Here is an 18435-nt window from a genome sequence, read left to right as displayed (position 1 = left end):
TTGGACCCTTGGCTTCAAGAGGAACTACAAGGAATACAAAATATAATTTACCTCAAAGCCTTTTTTTACTGTAGGACCACAAGTGACACCCCAACACCCAGATCAGTCCTGCCTTCAGTGATGACAAAGACAGCTCCAAAACAAACTGCTGCCTAACTTGCTCCTACCAACAAGAGATTCATTCTTTATGAATCCCAAGCCTCTGTATAAACCAGGAATAAAAGGAACATCTTAGCAGAACTGTGTTTTTTAAAGCACATTTCCCAAACATTTCCTGCTAGTGCTGTTCAAATACTGGTCACTGTGGAACAGGCAAAACAGCCTGAAGAGGGAAGCGTCTAAAAATTAAAAATAAAGTAAGAACAATCAGACTTCAGTCTCTATAGTAAACATTTGGGAGGCAAGTTGACCTGGTGGGGACTGTGGGGACTCTTAAGACCCTGGGTTTTTCCCAACTGTGCTGCTTATTTACTGCATAACTTGGAAGAAGCCACATCAGCCCTCTGCTCCTTGGTTTTCCCTGGCATTCAACAGCAATAAAACACCCAGTGTCCTCCGAATTTAACTGCTGCTGAAAGGCTGTAATGAAAAGGCTGGGGTTTTAACCACCAGTACCCCAAGTGGGTTATACTGGGTGGGACTGGAGCAGAAGGTCAGGGCTGCAGAAAGGCATGAGTTCCTTGGAGGACACCCTACCCTGGACCTGAGCACTGCTCAGGGAAGATCTTCATACTCCTCGTCACCACCCTGAAGTAGTGCCACGCTGGAGGATGATGATGGCAGGACTTGAACTGCCAAACTAAAGCCTACAGAAATTGAGCTTTGCTGGAGACAATATTGGCCTCAGAAAAAAAGCAGCAAATTGATTGTGAAATAATAGGGATTTTCAGACTTCAAAGAGGGCATCATGAACAACAGAAAGCAGACTGACAACCCAAGAGATGTGTTCAGGGACTTCTAAGAGGCCCTTTGAACCCCTCTCAGTGTAACACGCTGGCTGGATCTAATTATCCCTAAATCCGTGCCGAGTGCGTCTGTCTTGGATATCTCCCTGAGTCAACCCCATCCCTTCCCATCACAGCCAGCTCCAAATCATTCTCAACTGAGCAAGAACCTTCCCTCACTCAGCTGCTCACTTCCAAGATCACCCTAAACTTTTCTGTCCCCTGGGAACATGCATCTCCTTGCTTTGGAGATATCCCACTATCCCCAGTTGTATTGGAATATTCCTGAACCTTCAGGTCAACTTTGCTGCTGCTGCAAAAAACAACTTCTGATCACATCCAGCCTGTGTCACACTGAGATCTCATTTCCTTCCCCAGCAACAGTACCATCTTTGTGTCAAAAACATCAGGACACAAACAAACAAGTCTTGCAGGACAAATCTCTAAGGGTGGCCACCCTGTTGATATCTCTCTCCACCAAGAGGGCTGCCAGACAGTCCCAGTTTGGATGGGGCTTTAAAGAGATCCCAGAAGTATTAGGTGCCCAAAGCACCTTCTTTGTGCTGTGGCACGCAATGGCTTTGCCTCAGGAGGAGACCGAAAGGACAACCCAGTTTGCCCGGGCTGAGACTGCACTGGGAATGAATCTCCTGTTATTACCCAGTGAGGACAAGCTTCTCCTCGTGGTCTTGAGTTAAAGCTGCCTCTCTTCTCTCCAGGCCAAGCAGAAGCCTTGAGGCTTGGAAGTGTTTCCCTCTTCCTGCCAGCAGTGCACAAGTGCTGCCCAGTGGCAACCAGCAAAGTCATGGGCAGTTACTGGTTTATCCACAGTGTGATAAAAGGTCTTTGCTGTGCAATTAACTCCATCCTCCCTAGTGCTGATGCCAATGCATTTGGGAAAAGTGAAAATAAAAAAAAAAACTGATAGGAAATGTACAAAGGTCACATGAAGGTAGAAAACCACTGGTTTGGAGGTATCAGGATGCTATTGGACAAGGAAACTCAGCAAAAATCTAGGGGCAAAGATAACATCCCTATGGATTTGGAGAGCTCAGCTGCAACCAAACACATGGCTGGAAGTCTGGAATCTTGTTATTTCTATGAGGCATTTTAAATGTTCTCACAGCCCATTTCCAAAGCTACAGAAACCACCTACTCATCAGATCTCCCCAAAACAAGGTGGGGTGGGATGGGGAGGCCTAGGACAAGCAGAAATATTGTCACCACATGAAGCCCATTTTCCATTTTGAGAACAGAGGAACCTAATGGCTGGGGAACATTTGGGAAAGTCAGAAGTCTTGCATGGATCAGTGGTGCTCCACAAGGGAAGAAGGCTCTGCAAACCAGGACAAGAGTCCTGGCTAGAGCAGTGGGATGCTAGGGAACATCTGGTGCCTTGCAGGGTGGACACAGCAGGGCTGGGAGAGGCTGTAAGGGCTGGGTGAGCTTCACAGGAGAGGCCAAGAGCCTCATCCAGCAGCTGCTGGAATCGGCAGAAGGGAAGGGTGGGTGGACATCAATGGGGAGCCAAACTGGCAACAGATCAATGGGTGGAGGCCATGCTACAGTGGAAGAAAAGCATCAGAAGGAAGGAGGTAGACCCACCATCACCTCTTCCAGCTCAACAAGCAGCCTCCATACTGCAATGATGGGACTCTTCAAGAATTTAAAATTAAAATGGCAATTCAGGTCTGAACTCAGAACCCTGGATGCTACTGCTGGGACAGGAGCTGCCTGGAAGAGAGGGGAACTCAAGGAAACCTCTGGGACCTCCCTTTGCCCATTCACTACAGTTCCTCAAACACTGTCTGGAGTGTACTCTGCCCTTGGGACAAATCTGTGGGACACTGCTGAACTTGCACCTTCTCCCACCCTGCTCCCAGCCCAGCACTCTGTGCCAGGGGCTCAGCTCCACAAGAGCTGGGACACTCCTGGACACTCCTAGAAGATGCCTGAGCCCCCACCTTCAGCCAAAAAGAGGAGGGCTGCACCCCAAGGCCAGCTACACTGGTGCCACTCCAAGAAGGTGATTGCAAGTCTGCACTGTCACAGGAAACCAGATCTGTATCCCCTTAAAGCTACAGAATCAGGCTTAAAAGAGCAATGGACTATTTTAACTATGGAGCTGTCTTGATATGCCAGAACTTTCATACTTATAAAAACAAAGATTAAACATGGAAAATACTATGTCCAGTATTGTATCAAACCAGGTCGGACCTGCAACATCAAAGAAACATCCCAAATCTATATTTATACTGCTTCAAAAACTGTATTTATTTGTTAACCCACAACACCTCTAAGAAGGAGAGGAGGGGAGTCCAGCATCTGCAAATCACCAGGAATGTTTGCAGAACTGTTAATCAATTAAGAAAGAGAGGTGGCAGGATAATCCTGCCTCTTCTGCAATGTCCTTGCAGTGCTGGTCCCAGGGGACATGTGAGGTAGGAGCTGGCCAGGACTCAGCTCCCCTTGACTGCGGCACAGGGACACCAACACTGCTCCATTGTCACCTGCAGACTGCCAGCCACCCACAAGTGGGAGCCAGGCAGGCTTTTGAGGATGGCTGGACATTTGCTGGCCATTTGAGGGCTGCAAAACTTGGTGTGGGAAGAGCAGAGCTGTCCAGTGAGCAGCTCAAAACACAAACAACCAGGAGCCAGGAGAGAGGTGCCAGCTGTGGCAGATGCCAAACAGCTCCCACCACAGGAATGTGCTTGCTGAGGCATGGAAATCAAAAAATACTAAGGGAAAGAATTTCCTTTTATTCACTACTTGAGTCTGGAGAAATGGATCTGAGGAGCAGACACCTTTCTCCCCAATAATAACCTGGCATCCACCTAAACTATACTTCAGGATCAGGACTGGCAGGAGAGCTGAAGCAGGGACAGCCTCCCACCTCACACCAGCACCGTGGCAGCTATGTCCCAGAATTTTCACAAGGAAGCTACACTTCACCTGTGTCCACAGCCACAGCACACACATCCCTGCAGGAAGAGAATGTCTCTGTCCCTCCAGATCTGCAGTTTCAGCCAGCAAACATAAAAAGGGTGGAAGAAAGTGAGAGGAAGAAAGAGAAGGAGGTTTTAGGTTTCAGCAGTTTAACCTTTGAAAAGGGTCTTGTTCCAGAAATATACATGGGTACAATGTATTTATGGATGGGGTTTGCAAGGCCCTCACTGGCTTTTTGCTCCAACCTGATCCACACTGGCCAAAATCTCTGCAGAAGCAGTAAGCTGTTAGATGACTTTTTTTTTTTTTACAAGGGGAAATTCAAGTATCAGACTCTCAGAAAAGGAGCACAGATTCAGTCCCTAGATTCAGAGTCCAGCAGAAACAGGCAGGGTTTTAAATATCACCCACCAGTTGCTCTTGCACAGAGTAACATAACTGCAGGAATTGTTAATCAAATGATTACACCGAATATTAAAGTGGTTGAACCTGCTCAGAGAGAAAAAATAAAATCAATTATTAGATAGAAGATGATGCTTTAAAGGTGATTTTTTTTTTTCTTTTCCAATCATTCCCCCAGCTCCCTGCCTGAGCTTTATGAGCAGTGCACATTCAGGAGCACCCTCAGAATCATGGAACAGCAAACTGAAGAGGCAAAGAAGGAAAACACAGAAGGTTCTATCTATCTCTTGCTTCTCTGTCTCGAAGGTCCTGACCAAGGCACTCAAAGAGCTTCTCCAGAGAGAAAAGCACGTGCATGACCATTGTGGTGCCTACTGAACCAGGCATAAGCCAAAATACCATTGTTTTGATCAAAGAGTTTTAAATCTCACGGTGACCAGAAGGTCCCTCCAGCAGGAGCATGGAGCTCTCAAGGTCAGATCATCTCTCCAGAGGTGAGAAGCTCTTGGTGCTGAGGTGAGCTGCTCCAGGGCATCACATCTCAGGTCTGACAAACACTGAAAGCCTGACATGGCCTGGTTTGCACCACGGTCCCACATATTACATCATTGTTTGGCCACAGACTCACCAGAACCACATTCCCACCCCAGAAGCCTATTTTCTCCCCCAAATTAGTCCTGCAGTGCAAACACTGCTCAGACTGACAGCTGCTGACCAGAGCAGGGCTGCCAGGCCGTTTGCATAACACGGTCCGGAGCATGCTTGGCAGCACCAGCTGATTCCTCACTGCAACAATGGAAAAACCCAGAAATCACAGTGAATAAGCCAGTCTGTGTCCTAAGTCAGTCCTTGGATTTCCTCCCTTTCTTGAGCCCGTCTCGCCTCTGCACAGGCTCCACTGGGGCTTTGCAGCCAGCCTCAGGAGCAGAAATCTCAACAAGCTCACAGTTATATGCTCAGCTCTCAGCTGTTTGCTGCAGCCAGGAACTGGCTGGAAACCAGTTCAAAATGTTCCGATTCCAAACCCCACCCTGCAACCCCTGGATCTCTCTCTTCACGCTCACAGAAGCAGGCACTGGGGCTTTTAACTGCTTTGCTTTAACCTTCTTTATTGGGAGAGCAGGGCACATCCCTTGTGGTGTTAATTCACCTTTGCCACCAGTACCCTAAGACAGGACCCAAGGCAGATGCCACTCCCATCTCCAGCAGTGATTCTTTTGTTTTGCTACTTCTCCATCTCTTTACCAATGCCAATGCTTTTCTCTTTCCACAGCTCTGCCTTGAGAGCCACAGGCACTGCCACCTACCTCTACACCACTGCCTGGCATTTCATATCCACCAGCCTATATCCCACCACTTCCCTGCAGGCTCTGATGCTGCCCCATCCCTTGTTGGAAGGCACCAGGCATCCTGACCATGACCATATTATCCTCAACTGTTCATAAGAAAAGACATAGAAAGAAAAGAAATTAAGACTGTCTTTGCACTCCCTTTCCTAGCCAGCTCTTCAATGCAGCCTAGATCTGGAAGTATTCAACCAAAATTTTGCATTGCAAGAGCAACTGCTGCACTGTTGGCCTTTGGCATGATCCTGTGGCACTCCCACCTTCTCCAATCCCTGTTTAGGCAAACTCCTCTTGAATCAGTGAAAAAAGGCATCCCACCCCCCACCAGAACCCTTCCTCTGTGAGAACAGGACCCGATGCTTCTCCCCAAACCAGCTGAGGCTAAGCAGAACCCCAGAATCTGCTGGAAGCTCCAGCAGAAGGTGGTTGTGGAGCTCTGCAGTGCTCCCTGCTATGCTGCTCAACCAAAGCAGGCTGTTTTCTCCCCTGCAGATGAATCTGGGCCCTGCTCAGCAGGGACCAGGGAGGGTCTCCACAGAGCAAGTCTGCATTGGTTCTTCCTGAGTATTTGCCTCCCATTTTCCTCCAGAGATGAAAACTGCTCCTGCACATCGCTCAGCAGCAGGGCCAGGCAGGGCCGTGGACACTCCTCTGCCTGGTGCCAAGGGGTTAAGCTCACAGTAAGTTCCCAAAGCCAGTTGTTTCCAACTGGCTGCTGCCTGTGGTTTGTGGGAAGGGATTTTGCTTTTTAATAACATTATAAATAGGGCTGTGTTCAGTATGCTGCAAACCCGGTTACACTCTCTCTCTCTCTCTCTCCCACCCATCACTCTCCTCCTCCTGCTTCTCTTCCCACCACACTTAATTCCAGATCTGACCATGAAGGGGTCAGGCTTCCTCCTCAGTGTCCTCAGCCTGCTGGCATGTTTCGTCTCCACCATGCAGGCATGTCCCCCCAGCTGCCACTGCCACGGCGGAGACCTGCAGCACGTCATCTGTGACAACGCAGGGCTGAAGAAGATCCCCAAAGTGCCTGAGCAGACACGGCTTCTCAACCTGCAGAAGAACAACTTCCCCATCCTGCCGACCAACGGCTTCCGTGACATGAAAAAGCTGGTGTCCCTGCACCTCCAGAGCTCTCGGATCAAGGAGATCTCCACCGGAGCCTTCCGGGGGCTCAAGAGCCTGGTCTACCTCTATCTCACCGACAACCAGATCAGTGTCATAAAGCCAGGAGCCTTTGATGATCTCTCTGATCTCACCTACCTGTACCTGGACAAGAACAAGATCCCAGACCTATCCAAAGGGCTCCTCTCCCCTCTTGTCAACCTCTTCATCCTGCACTTGGGCAGCAATAAAATCCAGGAGCTGAAACCAGGGGTCTTCAATGGGGCTAAAGATCTGCGCTGGCTCTTCCTCTCCGACAACGCCCTCACCAACCTCCTACCTGGGGCCATGGAGGATGTAGAAAACCTTGCTGTCCTCCACCTGGACAAGAACCAGCTGAGCAGCTACCCTGTGAATGCAATGAGTAAGCTGAGAGTGCTGGAGGAACTGAAACTTTCTCATAACCCAATTGAGGTCATCCCTGACAACGCCTTCCAGTCCTTCGGGCGATACCTGCAGACACTCCACCTGGACAACATGAAACTGAAGAAGGTGAGTTCCTTCTCCTTCCACTTGCTTCAGATCAGAAATATGGGGCTTGCTTTTCTTCCTCTTTACAACGCCCTTGGTTTGCTGACCCTCCCTTACAGAGGAGAGGGGAAGTGCAGGTCTGTAGGCTCTGCAGGCAGCAAGGCACTGACTACACCCTGATGTGGCTCAAGTGAGGAATGAGAGAGCACACCCCACCCCTCTGTTATTTATACAAAACCAAATTATCTGGAGCTGATTAAGCCCTCTGGATGGATGCAAGGCAGTGCATTCCCTCCCAAGCTGGAGGTGACACTGGACACTGAGAAAGGTATCTGGGATGCTCCAGATCAATTAGTAACCTTCCATATTCACAGACACAAGGTGAGGGATGAGAGGTGAGCATGTCCCTCATAGTGGAGGGCACTTCCACCTTGCAGAGCTGAACTGCTCTGCCTCCTTTGCTCAGCCCAGGTACCTGCTATAGATTGGAAGAGGGAGGTTCCTTGGAGGGGCTGTGAACAGTCCTGGTTTCTTACCCCTGCCTTGCAGATAGGTAGGGGTACAGACCTTCACCTCCCCACTGCCTCCCAACCTGACACGTTACAAAGAAAGGTTTGTTTATTGATGCTGTCTCAAAAGGAACTCTCGCAGCATCTTACAAAGGAGCCCTGTTCCCACTGGAGGGGAGGAAGGACATTCAGGTATCCTGAAGGGAAAAACAACCCACTCCTTTTTCTGTGAGAAAGCAGGATCCACAGGCAGGAGTATCACGCTCAGGGAATCCCTTGTATTAGGACCTTTGAAAAGCCTGGCAGTGCTGCAGAACCCAGCACAGCATCCTGATGCAGCCTGATGTCCTGGGTGAATCCTCCATGGCTGGAAAGAGAGGGAGCTGCAGGCAGAACAGAACAGTTCTCCCTGGGGTAATGCTTTGCCAGGAAGACCAAAGACAGTCCAGGTGAGCCAGGCTGGGACTGCACTGCAAAGCAACACCCACCACATGCAGGAAGTTATGATGAAAAAGAGAATTTCTTCACAACTCAGACAGTCTCACGATGATGAGCAGATCACATGAAAGCTACAAGAAATGCATAAAACCAGAGTTTTCAAAGGGAGATAGAATTCCAAAAAGCTCAAAAACTGGAATTATGGCCTGTCCAGGTGCAGAACAACACTAACTAAACCAGTTGAGTAATAACTTCAGTATTTAAGCCCTTGTCCACTCTGAGCATAAACCTCTCCAGGTTAATGGCAATGGTTTTAATCCTGAATGCCTCTACTAGGCAAGACCTCAGATGTTGTCTGACAGCACTTCTGTAGACTCAGTTCTAAGGCACTTTCAGTCAAATATTGCAGCATAACATTGTACCAGCTAGAGATATCAGAGTTCCAAGTTATATGTTGAAGAAATTAAACTTGGTGGTGTTCCAGGGAAATAAGCATCCTTTGTTTGACCAAGAAGCAATGGTTAACAATTCTAGCCAGCAAAAAGGACTTTTTTTTTGTTTTACAGTGACCACCTTAAAAGGCTCTTGTGCAGCCAGTGCCTCCTTTCCTCCACAGCAGCCCAAAAGGACATCAGTTTATGGGATCAGCACTAATAGGGGTGGCTTCTGCAGCTTTAGGGCTTGCAAATAGAAAGCTTCCAGCACATTTTCCCTTCAAATCCTCAAAGGTCTCATACCCAAACAGCCCACGTGTGAACTTTGCACATTAATCTAACTAACTAACACACATTAATCACAGAGGCTGCACGATCCAGGAAATCACCACCAAATGCTCTAAGTGCTGCCAGCATCTTTACTGCAGCCCTTTCTCCTTCACAAACATGCTATCCTTAGCTCTTCCCTGCATGGCTGCAAGATTTTTGAGCTGATCAAGAGTAAACCCACGCAATTCTACTCCAGCCTAAATTACATCTGAGCAAAAGGAAGACCCTCCAGCACAGAGCTCCCATTTCCCCCCAGCATCACAGACCCACACTGGACCCAACAGGGCTGTGTTGCACAGGCCAGGACCCTCCTTGTACCTCAACATGAGACAGGCACCCCTGTCTGTGTATTCAGTGTAAAATAACTTAGCAGTAATCCTCCATCTAAATAAGGGACAAAAATCACCCCTTTCTTCCCAAAGACACGGTCTGGCAGGCAGCTCTGGAGCTGTTAGCAGCAGATGTGAACTCTTCTCATGGGGCTGGAAGAGGAATGAGCAGCTGAGACAGTAACAGCACTGTCCAGCCCTCCCGCCCCTCTGCATGGCGTGCCAGCATCCCTTAGAGCAGCTCCACTATCAGCACAGTCCAGCCTCCTGAGGTCAGCTCGGTTTTGGAAGGAGAAGACCAGCAATGCTGACTGTCTAACAGCTACAGGGATCTGGGAGTCTCCTAGCTAAGCTCTTATCCCATCCAGCAAAGCTTAATTTGGAAGATGACAAAAGTTCACAGCTTAAAATAGTGCATTCCCTCTGTCAAGCCTTTCAGCTTAGAGAGCATGAACACACCCTCATGGTCCATGAGAAGTGCAAGGTTCTTTTCAGAAATGGGAGCACAGGTCCTGGGGCTTTGGGAAGACCTAGTGAGTGTCCTCTCCAACCTTTAGAGAAAGCTCTCCCCCCACTTTGAGAGGGGGAAGAAATGGTTTGTCATAGCAAAGAAGAGCTTTGTGCTTTGTCAGGGAGCACCTCCCCAGTCCATCACTGCCATGGAAGTTCCTGTTGAGGGGTTTGCTTTCAACAACTTTCCAACTTGAGTAACCATGGGCTGGAAAACATCAGGGATGAGACTTCAGGGAAGAGAGGAGAGAGCTGCAGAGTCAGATCTACAGCCTCTCTTGCTTTTTAGCAGCTTTCTTAAGGGAGGTTCTACTTTAAAGCCTCCCTGTCAACCAAGAAAGCACAAATTTTACAGCATCCCTTACAAAAATCTCACTGGAAATGAGAAAAAATGGAAGAGGCTGAGGTGCTGGAAACCTGCCTGTATTTCTACATTGCTCAAATGCCAAGAGTAAATTTCCACTCAGAGCCCCCAGGCACTGCCAAAGTCTACAGCCCCTTCAGAGGCCACAAACGCTCCTCCTTCAGTTGCTCCAGGCAAGGCAACAGGCCTTGGGAGGATTTCCAGCCTTAGAAAGGAATATACCAGAATATATCTTCATTTTGAATGGAGAATTATTGCTCAAAAATAAAAAAGGGTTGCCAGATTTAAATTTATTTAGGGATGTGGCTGCAAAGACAATCCCACATGGATTTGGGATGTAGGTCTCCCTGTAGGAGACTCCATCAACCATGAGCCCACCAGCCTGCTGCCTCTCAAGTGTACAGAGCATCCAGCAAGCCAGCTCCCCATTCAAAGCTTCTTCTCTTGCTCTCTCCATGCTTCACAGAATGATAGAATAGCCTGGGTTGGAAGGGGCATTAAAGATCATCCCTTTCCAAAAGCCCCGGAGATGGGAACCAGGTTGCTCCAAGCCCTGTCCATCCTGACCTTGAATGCTTCCAGGGATAGCCCATTGACAACTTCTCCAGGCAGCATGTCCCAGTGCCTTGTTCTTATGACACTCAAAGTCTGGAATAGAGGCCCCCATGTTTGGAGTTCTCATTCCCCAGCTCCACGTTCCTTACCAGAAACCTCTGTGCTTCAGTTTGCAGACAACGCATTTGCTGGTGTGACCGTGCTGAAAACCGCCCACGTGGAGAACAACCGGCTCACCCAACTGCCCCGAAACTTCCCTTTTGACAAAATGGAGACGCTGACAATCTCCCGAAACCCCTGGCACTGCAGCTGCCAGCTGGCACCTCTGCGCAAGTACGGCACCGCCACACCCCGCGCTCCCCGGGGTCTGCTTGGGCCCCCGAGCTGTGCCAGGACACTGCTGTCACACTCGGCAGCTCTCTCCCCACCCTGCTCTCTGATGTCCGTGGTTTGCCCCTTTTTCAAGTTCCTCTCTTCCTTCCTCCCTGTGTCACAGGTGGCTGAAAGGCAACCGCACCCGTGCTGAGGACACGTGCTCCACCCCAGCCCAGCACCGGGGACAGCCCATCAGGGACACCCCGGCCCTCCGCTCCTGCAAGCTGCCCACCAAGAGATCCAGGAAGGGGAGCCGCCATTAAACACGTAAGATGGTTCCCTTTTAGTTGCAACAGAAGCCCCAGCACCTTTGGTGGCATCAGTCTTAAACGCCACCAGGGTTTGGCTTACAGCAGCTTATCCATCCACCCATAGATGTCTCTGCTCAGAGCTGCACTATCTCCTGGCTCCATGAGCTCCCAGAGCAGAGAACCTGCCTGTAGCATCAGGGATGGAATCAGCTCTGTGAAAAAAATATAGGGCTAAAGACAGGCCTGGGGCAAAACATGTAAATAAATATGAAATAGAGAAGTAAGAATCCTGAAAATACACACAGAATAATTTTGAAGTCTTCAGAGCTTCTATTGCAACATGGGAAAAATTTATCTCTTTTTGCAGCAATCACTGTACGTAAGGAAAAAAACCAAAAGCCCTACACTGTAACAGGGTTTAAGCCTCAATCATGCTTCGGGCACTATGGTGACATGCACCCTGTCCTAACACCAAAGCCCCATATCAAGTCAAGATGTAATTGTTATGCAAAAGGGATAAACACTATATATCAAAACAAGGGTGGATTTAGCTGACTCCTACCCTGAGCTGGGACCACACAAGCTTTACTTTTCTAACCAACTGGAGATGCCCAGCCCTTTGCCCTATATAGGTTCTCCAGGTCTGGTGTGAAATTCAGGACAGGGCATTGCTGGGAAGTCTTGCCCCAGACTCCCCAGCCCATAGGAAAGTAGATATCTTTCATAAGGAGCAGCTCTTGGTTCAGCACTTCCTTTTCCACAACTACAATTCCCTCCAAGACAGTCAGGTATTTAAAAACGTCTGTTGCCTTCAAATGAGTATCCCAGAGGAGGGAGGTTCAAGATAGGAAATATTCTTTGGGTAAGGTGTCCTGAGCCAGGAGGTGATTCAGACACCAGGCTGCCTTCCCCTCCAGCAATGAGCTTTTGCCGACAGCTACCAAGGCAAACATCAGCTGTGAAAACTGATCACACAGACACCTTCCACAGCTGGAAACTACCAGGGGTATTAAGTTCAGCCTGCAGAGAAGCAAAAAAGCCACAACTGTCATCACTCCACCCCCAGCATTTTACTTTTTCCCATCCCAGAAATAGGTCTGGAGTTTGTATAGATTCCAGAGGACTTTGAATGAGCCTGCAAGTTTGTAAGCTCTTGGGGAAGGGACCTTTGCTCATTTGTTAAAGAAAGTGCAGTGATCCTGCACTGCATTGTATGAAAAGAGGTGGGCATTGTGCCATGTTATGGCCTTTTGATCCCCACTTCAATAAGGATATGCACATCAGGGTGGAGAAAGGAAATTTATGACCAAAATGTCAGGGATTATGCCAGCTGCTCTGTGCCTTTCTAAAGTGGTTATTTCTCTTGTAGTGCCAGAGGGTTTTATGGATTAGAGATGGAAATACCAGTCATTCCATACAGGGCAGGAAAAGTTCTGCTCTAAGCATGGAAAAACTTCAGTTTTCTAAACCACCCTACTTAAACATAGTTTATTTACAGGTCTGACTGTTCTTAATCTTCTTTCCCTGCCTGAACTCAATCCCAGTTCACTCCTCCATGGTGAGAATAAGAAAACCATGACAATAATACCTGTTGGTTTTTTTCCTGTAGCACTTTCCATCCAGCTCCCTCAAACAGGTTTACAAGTGCTAATGAAATAGAAAACTATTTATTCCAGTCTTGCAGAAGACAAAGCTCAGTGCCTTCACTGAGTGCCTTTGTCAGTGCCAAAATACAGGTACACAAACCCACTCCAGTGTGGTGAGAATGAATTTTATGAAAGTGTCTCTGATTTCATCATGCACCCCTTGAGAGCCAGGCAGCTGTCATATACAGGGGTCTGTATTTCAGGGATGAGGACTGACTTGGGGCACTGGCTACATTTAAGATGAAAAGCTGCTTGGTAGTTTCTAAGACTACACCTGCCCTGGAGTTTCAGAATTAGGGCATCAAAATACTCCACTACTCTTGAAGATTTCATTCTGGGTTTCCTTCCTTTGCCAAGGAAGTGTTCCTTGACCACCAGCACTTTGGATAAGATCCTCAGGAGTCACACAGAGAGTTGGCAGAGTAGCTCAGAGATAGGACGAACCCATTTCCTCTGCCGTGGGAAGTTGTAACAGCCCCTTGACTCCAAACTCTTCATTTTCAAGTATGGGCTTCATCCACTGGTTTAAAAATAGACAAATGTTAGAAGTTTACTGCTCTGCTGGAAAAATCCCCTTAAAGGTGTGGCCTTCTCTCTTTTTTAATGCTAGCAGGCTCCAGTATGGCCCGTCCTGGTGACCGGTCACTTCAACCATCAGAAAACTACTGACTTCTGAGTCTTCCTTGAGCTTCTCCTACCTGTCAGGAAACACTTCTGATATATATGAACACCTGCAGCCTCCTCTGAATCCCTGCTTCTCTGCTGATCACAAGGATGGAATCCACCTTCTCAATCTTTTCTGACATCTATGTATTTTAAAAGAGGCCTCTTTAAAAACTAAACTATGCATGACCACACTAAGACAAGCTAAGCTAGATCCTGCTGGTAAAACACAGTCATCTTTCCCAGAAGAAATAGAATCCACATTCCTGATCAACCAGCTGGTTGCTGTCTCTCCCATTCCAGAGGAGAGGGAGCAAATGGGAAGGTAGGAGCATCCCTCCCCAGCTGCTTGATAAGGAAAATTGGTCTCAACCCATGCAAAGAGACTCCCCTGCCTTCCCACAGAGGGGATCCCTGCAGGCCAGGGCTAAGGGGACAGGTGAAGTAGTGACCAAGAGCCAGTGGCCCTGAGGCAGCAATCTCCCAAAATTGGCCAGAAATCCTTTAAGGGAAACAGTACTGGGAACCTCCAAAACTGGAGCCATCTAAAGACTGGATTTCCCTCCCACTCTGTGGGGTCACCAAGATGTCCAAGAGGAGAAGGTGTGCATGGTGCAGTTGGCTCAGGCACCCCTCCTCTCCTTCCCACCCATACTCCAGAGGATCTAGCAGGACACCAAGATGACTATGGTTTATTGTCACAGCTATTTCAAAGCCACAGTTGCAATTCAACTATGTTTTTTAATCCTGAAGAGTTATATAAATATATGTCTATTTATTCCTCTGTAACAGTGTAAATGACCTTTAAGAGGGTGAAAACTCCCCTGCCTCCTATATAGAAATCGAATTGTATATTTTCTTATGTACATCTTCTGTATAAAGCTCTTGCTGCAAAGATGAAATCAACAAGTCTCTGTGTGTCTGTCTGAGGGCTGGAGGGATCAGCAGTGACATGAGACCAGTGGCACAAATATAGACTTAATCCTCTTTATCCCATGGGCAGAGCAACTGTTTGGGAGGGTTTTATTATTTCTCTTGCTACAAAATGGGAACATGTGACACCTAATGAGTCCTGGGCTCTCACAGTAATGCTTGAAAATATTTTGTGAGGCCAAACTCAATTTTACTATGAAAATAGGTAGCTGTCACCTGACAGACCTCAAGCAGCAGCACCAACCCTGGTGTTTCCAGCTCAGCATTAAGAGCATCATATCCGGGAAAAAAACCTGGCTGCATCCAAGACAGCTTCAGGACGGATGCCCTGGATTCCCCTGGTCTGTGGCAGAGCACAGAGTTGTCCCTGTAAAACCCTACTGCTGGTGCAGTCGGGGTCTGCCAACAACAACACCCTAATCTGACTCCCAGACCCACATGTTTATCCATCACTACTGGCTGCTTCCTCAGCCTTGGGAAGCAGCATGGTACCAAATTAATTTCCTTTAGGGCAAAACAAAATAGTCCTTTTCTGGCTCAGCCATTCTGCATGCATCCTGCATGCAGATGGCAGGACATGCCTAGGAAATGTGCCACCTAGAGGGTCACTGACCCCCTTGCTGGTGGCCTGTCCCCCACATGCAGCACATGCTGGTGGCTCTTGCACAGGCCTAGGGTGGTGGAGCAGCAGGACACATGGCCCAGCACATGCTCCCCTTCTAGCAGTGCAGCATTTGGTGCTGCACACGTGGATGGCACCATTCCCACGACCTGACTCAGACATGACAAAAACCACGCAATGAGGTTTTACATCCACAGGAAATCCAGGATGGGCAAAGAAACTTGACAGCTCCACACCAAGCACCCACCTGCACCAGCATGAACCAGCATTGCCTCTGCCACCATAATCCTGGCAGTGTGTACAACTGAATGTCAGTAAAAGTTTTGAAATGAGCAGCAGAATTTCACTTAATGACATTGAATGTGATGCCTTGTCTTCTTCTGAAGCTTCCTCCCCAGACACCTCAGCAGCAACCAGGCAGAACCCCCACTTCTGTCTTCCAGGTTTTCTGAGCCTTCCCTCTTCAGCCTGATCCCAGCAGCTCCAGGACCACCAGGTACCACTGTGATCCAGAGAACCCAAACTCGGCGTCTCACCATGACCAACACCCCTTGCAGGTCTGGTCACAGCCACCACAACTCACCACAACCTCTGGCATGTGCATCTTGGTGATAATTGTCCTCAGGATCTCAGGGGGAACAGGAGAACCTCCAATAATTCCTGGAAGGAAGAGGAAAATACTTTGGAAACTAGCTATTTATTCCCAGGAGTGGTCCCTCAAATGGCTCTCCACTCTCAAATGTAATGCTGGCAAGACCTGTGGGATACACTGGTTCCTGTCAAAATACTTCCTAAATCTTTTTATACAGATCCTAGTTGTTCTAGAAGCAAAGGCTGCAGCAAGGCCAATTTGCCTTTCTCAACAGGAAAATAAACTCTGTAACTCAAACCTAGTCCAACCTACATTTCCCCAAAAATGGAAAGATTCATAGCAGAAAGAGACACAGTTTTATAGTGGGACAAACACTCTCATTGATCATCACCATAAAACCAAAAACCTTTCCTCTTGCCTTGCACAGAGCAGCCCTTTTGGGAGAGGGTAGATCCCACTGCCACCTGTTCCAACCTAGGATGACAGAGCAAAAGAGCAGGGTAATAGGTAAGCTTTGGTGGGGTACAGGATGAAGACGGGATTGTTCTGCACATAGCAGAGATGATTAGGTAACTTGCTAAAATATTTCCTTATGCTCCAGGACCACCTTCTCTCCGCACTATTATTGCCTCAAAAGGACAGGTGGTCTGCCCAGCTATTTCCAAGGTGGGCTGGGACAAGAGAGGAAGCTCCTCCAGCACATGGTATCACACCCTCCAGCATGAGGATGAATGACTTCAGAAACAAGCAGGAAACTTCAGATTTGAGAAAGAAATCCGAGCTTGGCTCTGCTTTACGGACTGCACTAGTCTGAGACACAGAAAGCATCTGCTGCCACATGGTGGTGGTTGGAGGGACAAGGAAAATCAAGCTCTTCCTGACTCCTCCCCTTGCAGCTAAAATAGAAAGGTCCTTCCTTAGACTGCCTTCAGATGAAGGAGTCCTAAAATACATAATGATGGAAAGATTCCCCAAGGAAAAGAAGTGTAGCATCAAATTAACAGGGGAAACACAAGGCTCATGCAACTAAATTCTTCCCATCAGAAGAGATGTGTGCTCACAAAACTAAAAATATGGCCTCCCAGCAGGGAACCAGGAATATCCTGGTTCTCAGGATTTTTCCATTTGAATTCTGGGACTTACCTCCCCGGAGAGTTGACAGGTCATAGGAGTCAAAGTCCGGCTGGGAGAGTATGTCTATGAACATGGTGGGTGTGCCAAGGAGGAAAGAGCATCTTGAGAAAGAAGGGATAAAAAGGCAAAGCTGCAGAGGTGGAAACTGGGGGCAGCCCTAGCCCAGCACCCATCCCGTCCTGTCCCATCCCGTCCTGTCCCATCCCCTCCTGTCCCATCCCCTCCTGTCCCATCTGGGGCTGCAGAGCAGCAGCACGGAGGCAGGCACAGCAGATGTGCTGTTCATCAGCATACACAGATATACATCTGCATAAAATACAGAGACATATGTACATGTATGATGCAGACAGCATCTTTTCTTTCCCAAGCTGTACTTGAGGAACAACATGGAAACACTATCCCAGCAGCAGAGCTGGACTTGGAAAAGGAGGGCAGGTGCTCAGCTGTGAAAACACAGCAGCCACAGCAAACCAAGACAGCACTATGCTTCCCAAGCAAAGCCCTATGGTGACAGGAAGGATTCCTTAATTTCAGAAGAAGGATGACACACTCCCAAGCACAGCTGAAAAGGCAGACTTTGGTTCCTGAAGTGCCTGGGCAATTGAGTGCAGCAGCAAATCTGCTTCTCCCACTGTGGGAAGGAAGAGCACAAGCAAGGTCCTGGCAGGTGGGGCAAGGGAAGGAGCAGAGCCACGAGCCAAGAACTGCTCCTTAGCAAAACAGGCTCTCACTTCTCTCGAGACACGGCCTCCAGCACAGCCTTGCCCTCGAAGCTGGGTGATGAGAAGATGCAGGAGGTGCCATGCAGAGCCATCACCATGCAGCCTCCCACCGACGCCAGGCAGTGGTAGAGAGGCGCAGGGAGCGCACAGCGACTCTCCTGGGATCAACCAGAAAACAGTGAGGAGAGGAGACCTCCCAGTGTGTGTCCAGCCCATCTCCCTGCTGAAGAGCAAAGATCTGAGCAGTGACATTTTCCTGATCCCCTTGGCTGGAAATCTGACAGTCCACTGTGCTCCTGTTAGTTGAAAACACAACTGACATATCCTGCCTTTAATAAAAATCAGCTTGGGAAGTTTTTAATGTCAATATTTCATCCTGTAATTTTGCAATGTCTCTTCTTTGCTGGACTCCTTGGTCTGCTATTGTTCATACATTATATACCAAAAGAGACAAATGGGAGTGCTGTGACAGGCATGAAAAGTGCAGGATTTGGCACATGCTATTCATTTTACGTTCTTTTTTTTTTAAATCACCAAAGGCTCTGAAGACTGATTGAGACAACTCATCTATTCTCTGGATCAAAGCTGATATGTTAGAAATAAGTACTTCAGAACTTCAAAAGAAAATATTTGTCTTTAACATTTTCTTTAAGAAACCACAAAAAGAGAGATCATATCCCAATAAGAGTTATAAGACTGCAAACATGACATGAAACCAAGTCATGTAAGTCAAATTAAAACCTCAGTCG

The 18435-nt window shown here is 48.1% G+C and overlaps 2 protein-coding genes across 5 annotated transcripts in view; one reads left to right on the top strand and one right to left on the bottom strand.

Moving 5' to 3' along the window:
* The window catches only part of ACSF2 (acyl-CoA synthetase family member 2), a 36037-nt gene that overhangs the window by 5145 nt on the left and 12457 nt on the right, over nt 1-18435 (bottom strand). For all 3 annotated transcript variants that reach the window (XM_077188372.1, XM_054645046.2, XM_077188373.1), the window contains 3 exons: nt 17696-17844; nt 16974-17065; nt 15822-15898 (listed from right to left, as the gene is read on the bottom strand). In XM_077188372.1, coding sequence (XP_077044487.1) covers nt 15822-15898; nt 16974-17065; nt 17696-17844 — 318 coding nt within the window. The remainder of the gene's footprint in view (nt 1-15821; nt 15899-16973; nt 17066-17695; nt 17845-18435) is intronic.
* On the top strand, nt 6407-14585 carry CHAD (chondroadherin). 2 transcript variants are annotated; one of them, XM_054645047.2, is made up of 4 exons: nt 6407-7300; nt 10918-11081; nt 11245-11390; nt 13634-14585. In XM_054645047.2, the coding sequence occupies exons 1-3, from the start codon at nt 6422-6424 to the stop codon at nt 11384-11386; spliced, it is 1185 nt and encodes a 394-aa protein (XP_054501022.1). In that variant the 5' UTR covers nt 6407-6421; the 3' UTR covers nt 11387-11390; nt 13634-14585. The 2 variants fall into 2 exon arrangements, with proteins under 2 accessions (XP_054501022.1, XP_077044490.1); XM_077188375.1 differs by having other exon boundaries at nt 13631-14585.

The sequence above is a fragment of the Agelaius phoeniceus genome, chromosome 19, assembly GCF_051311805.1.
Source record: "Agelaius phoeniceus isolate bAgePho1 chromosome 19, bAgePho1.hap1, whole genome shotgun sequence".
Taxonomy (NCBI): domain Eukaryota; kingdom Metazoa; phylum Chordata; class Aves; order Passeriformes; family Icteridae; genus Agelaius; species Agelaius phoeniceus.
Note: the sequence above shows the minus strand (reverse complement) of the source record. Positions and strands in the feature narration are given on the sequence as shown.

What these genes read in the sequence shown, in the direction of transcription:
- CHAD (XM_054645047.2), top strand. Translation starts at nt 6,422, where the DNA reads ATGCTGCAAACCCGGTTACACTCTCTCTCTCTCTCTCTCCCACCCATC. An exon ending in ACAACATGAAACTGAAGAAG is followed by an intron (nt 7,301 to 10,917) that starts GTGAGTTCCTTC and finishes TCTGTGCTTCAG; the next exon opens with TTTGCAGACAACGCATTTGC. An exon ending in CAGCTGGCACCTCTGCGCAA is followed by an intron (nt 11,082 to 11,244) that starts GTACGGCACCGC and finishes CCTGTGTCACAG; the next exon opens with GTGGCTGAAAGGCAACCGCA.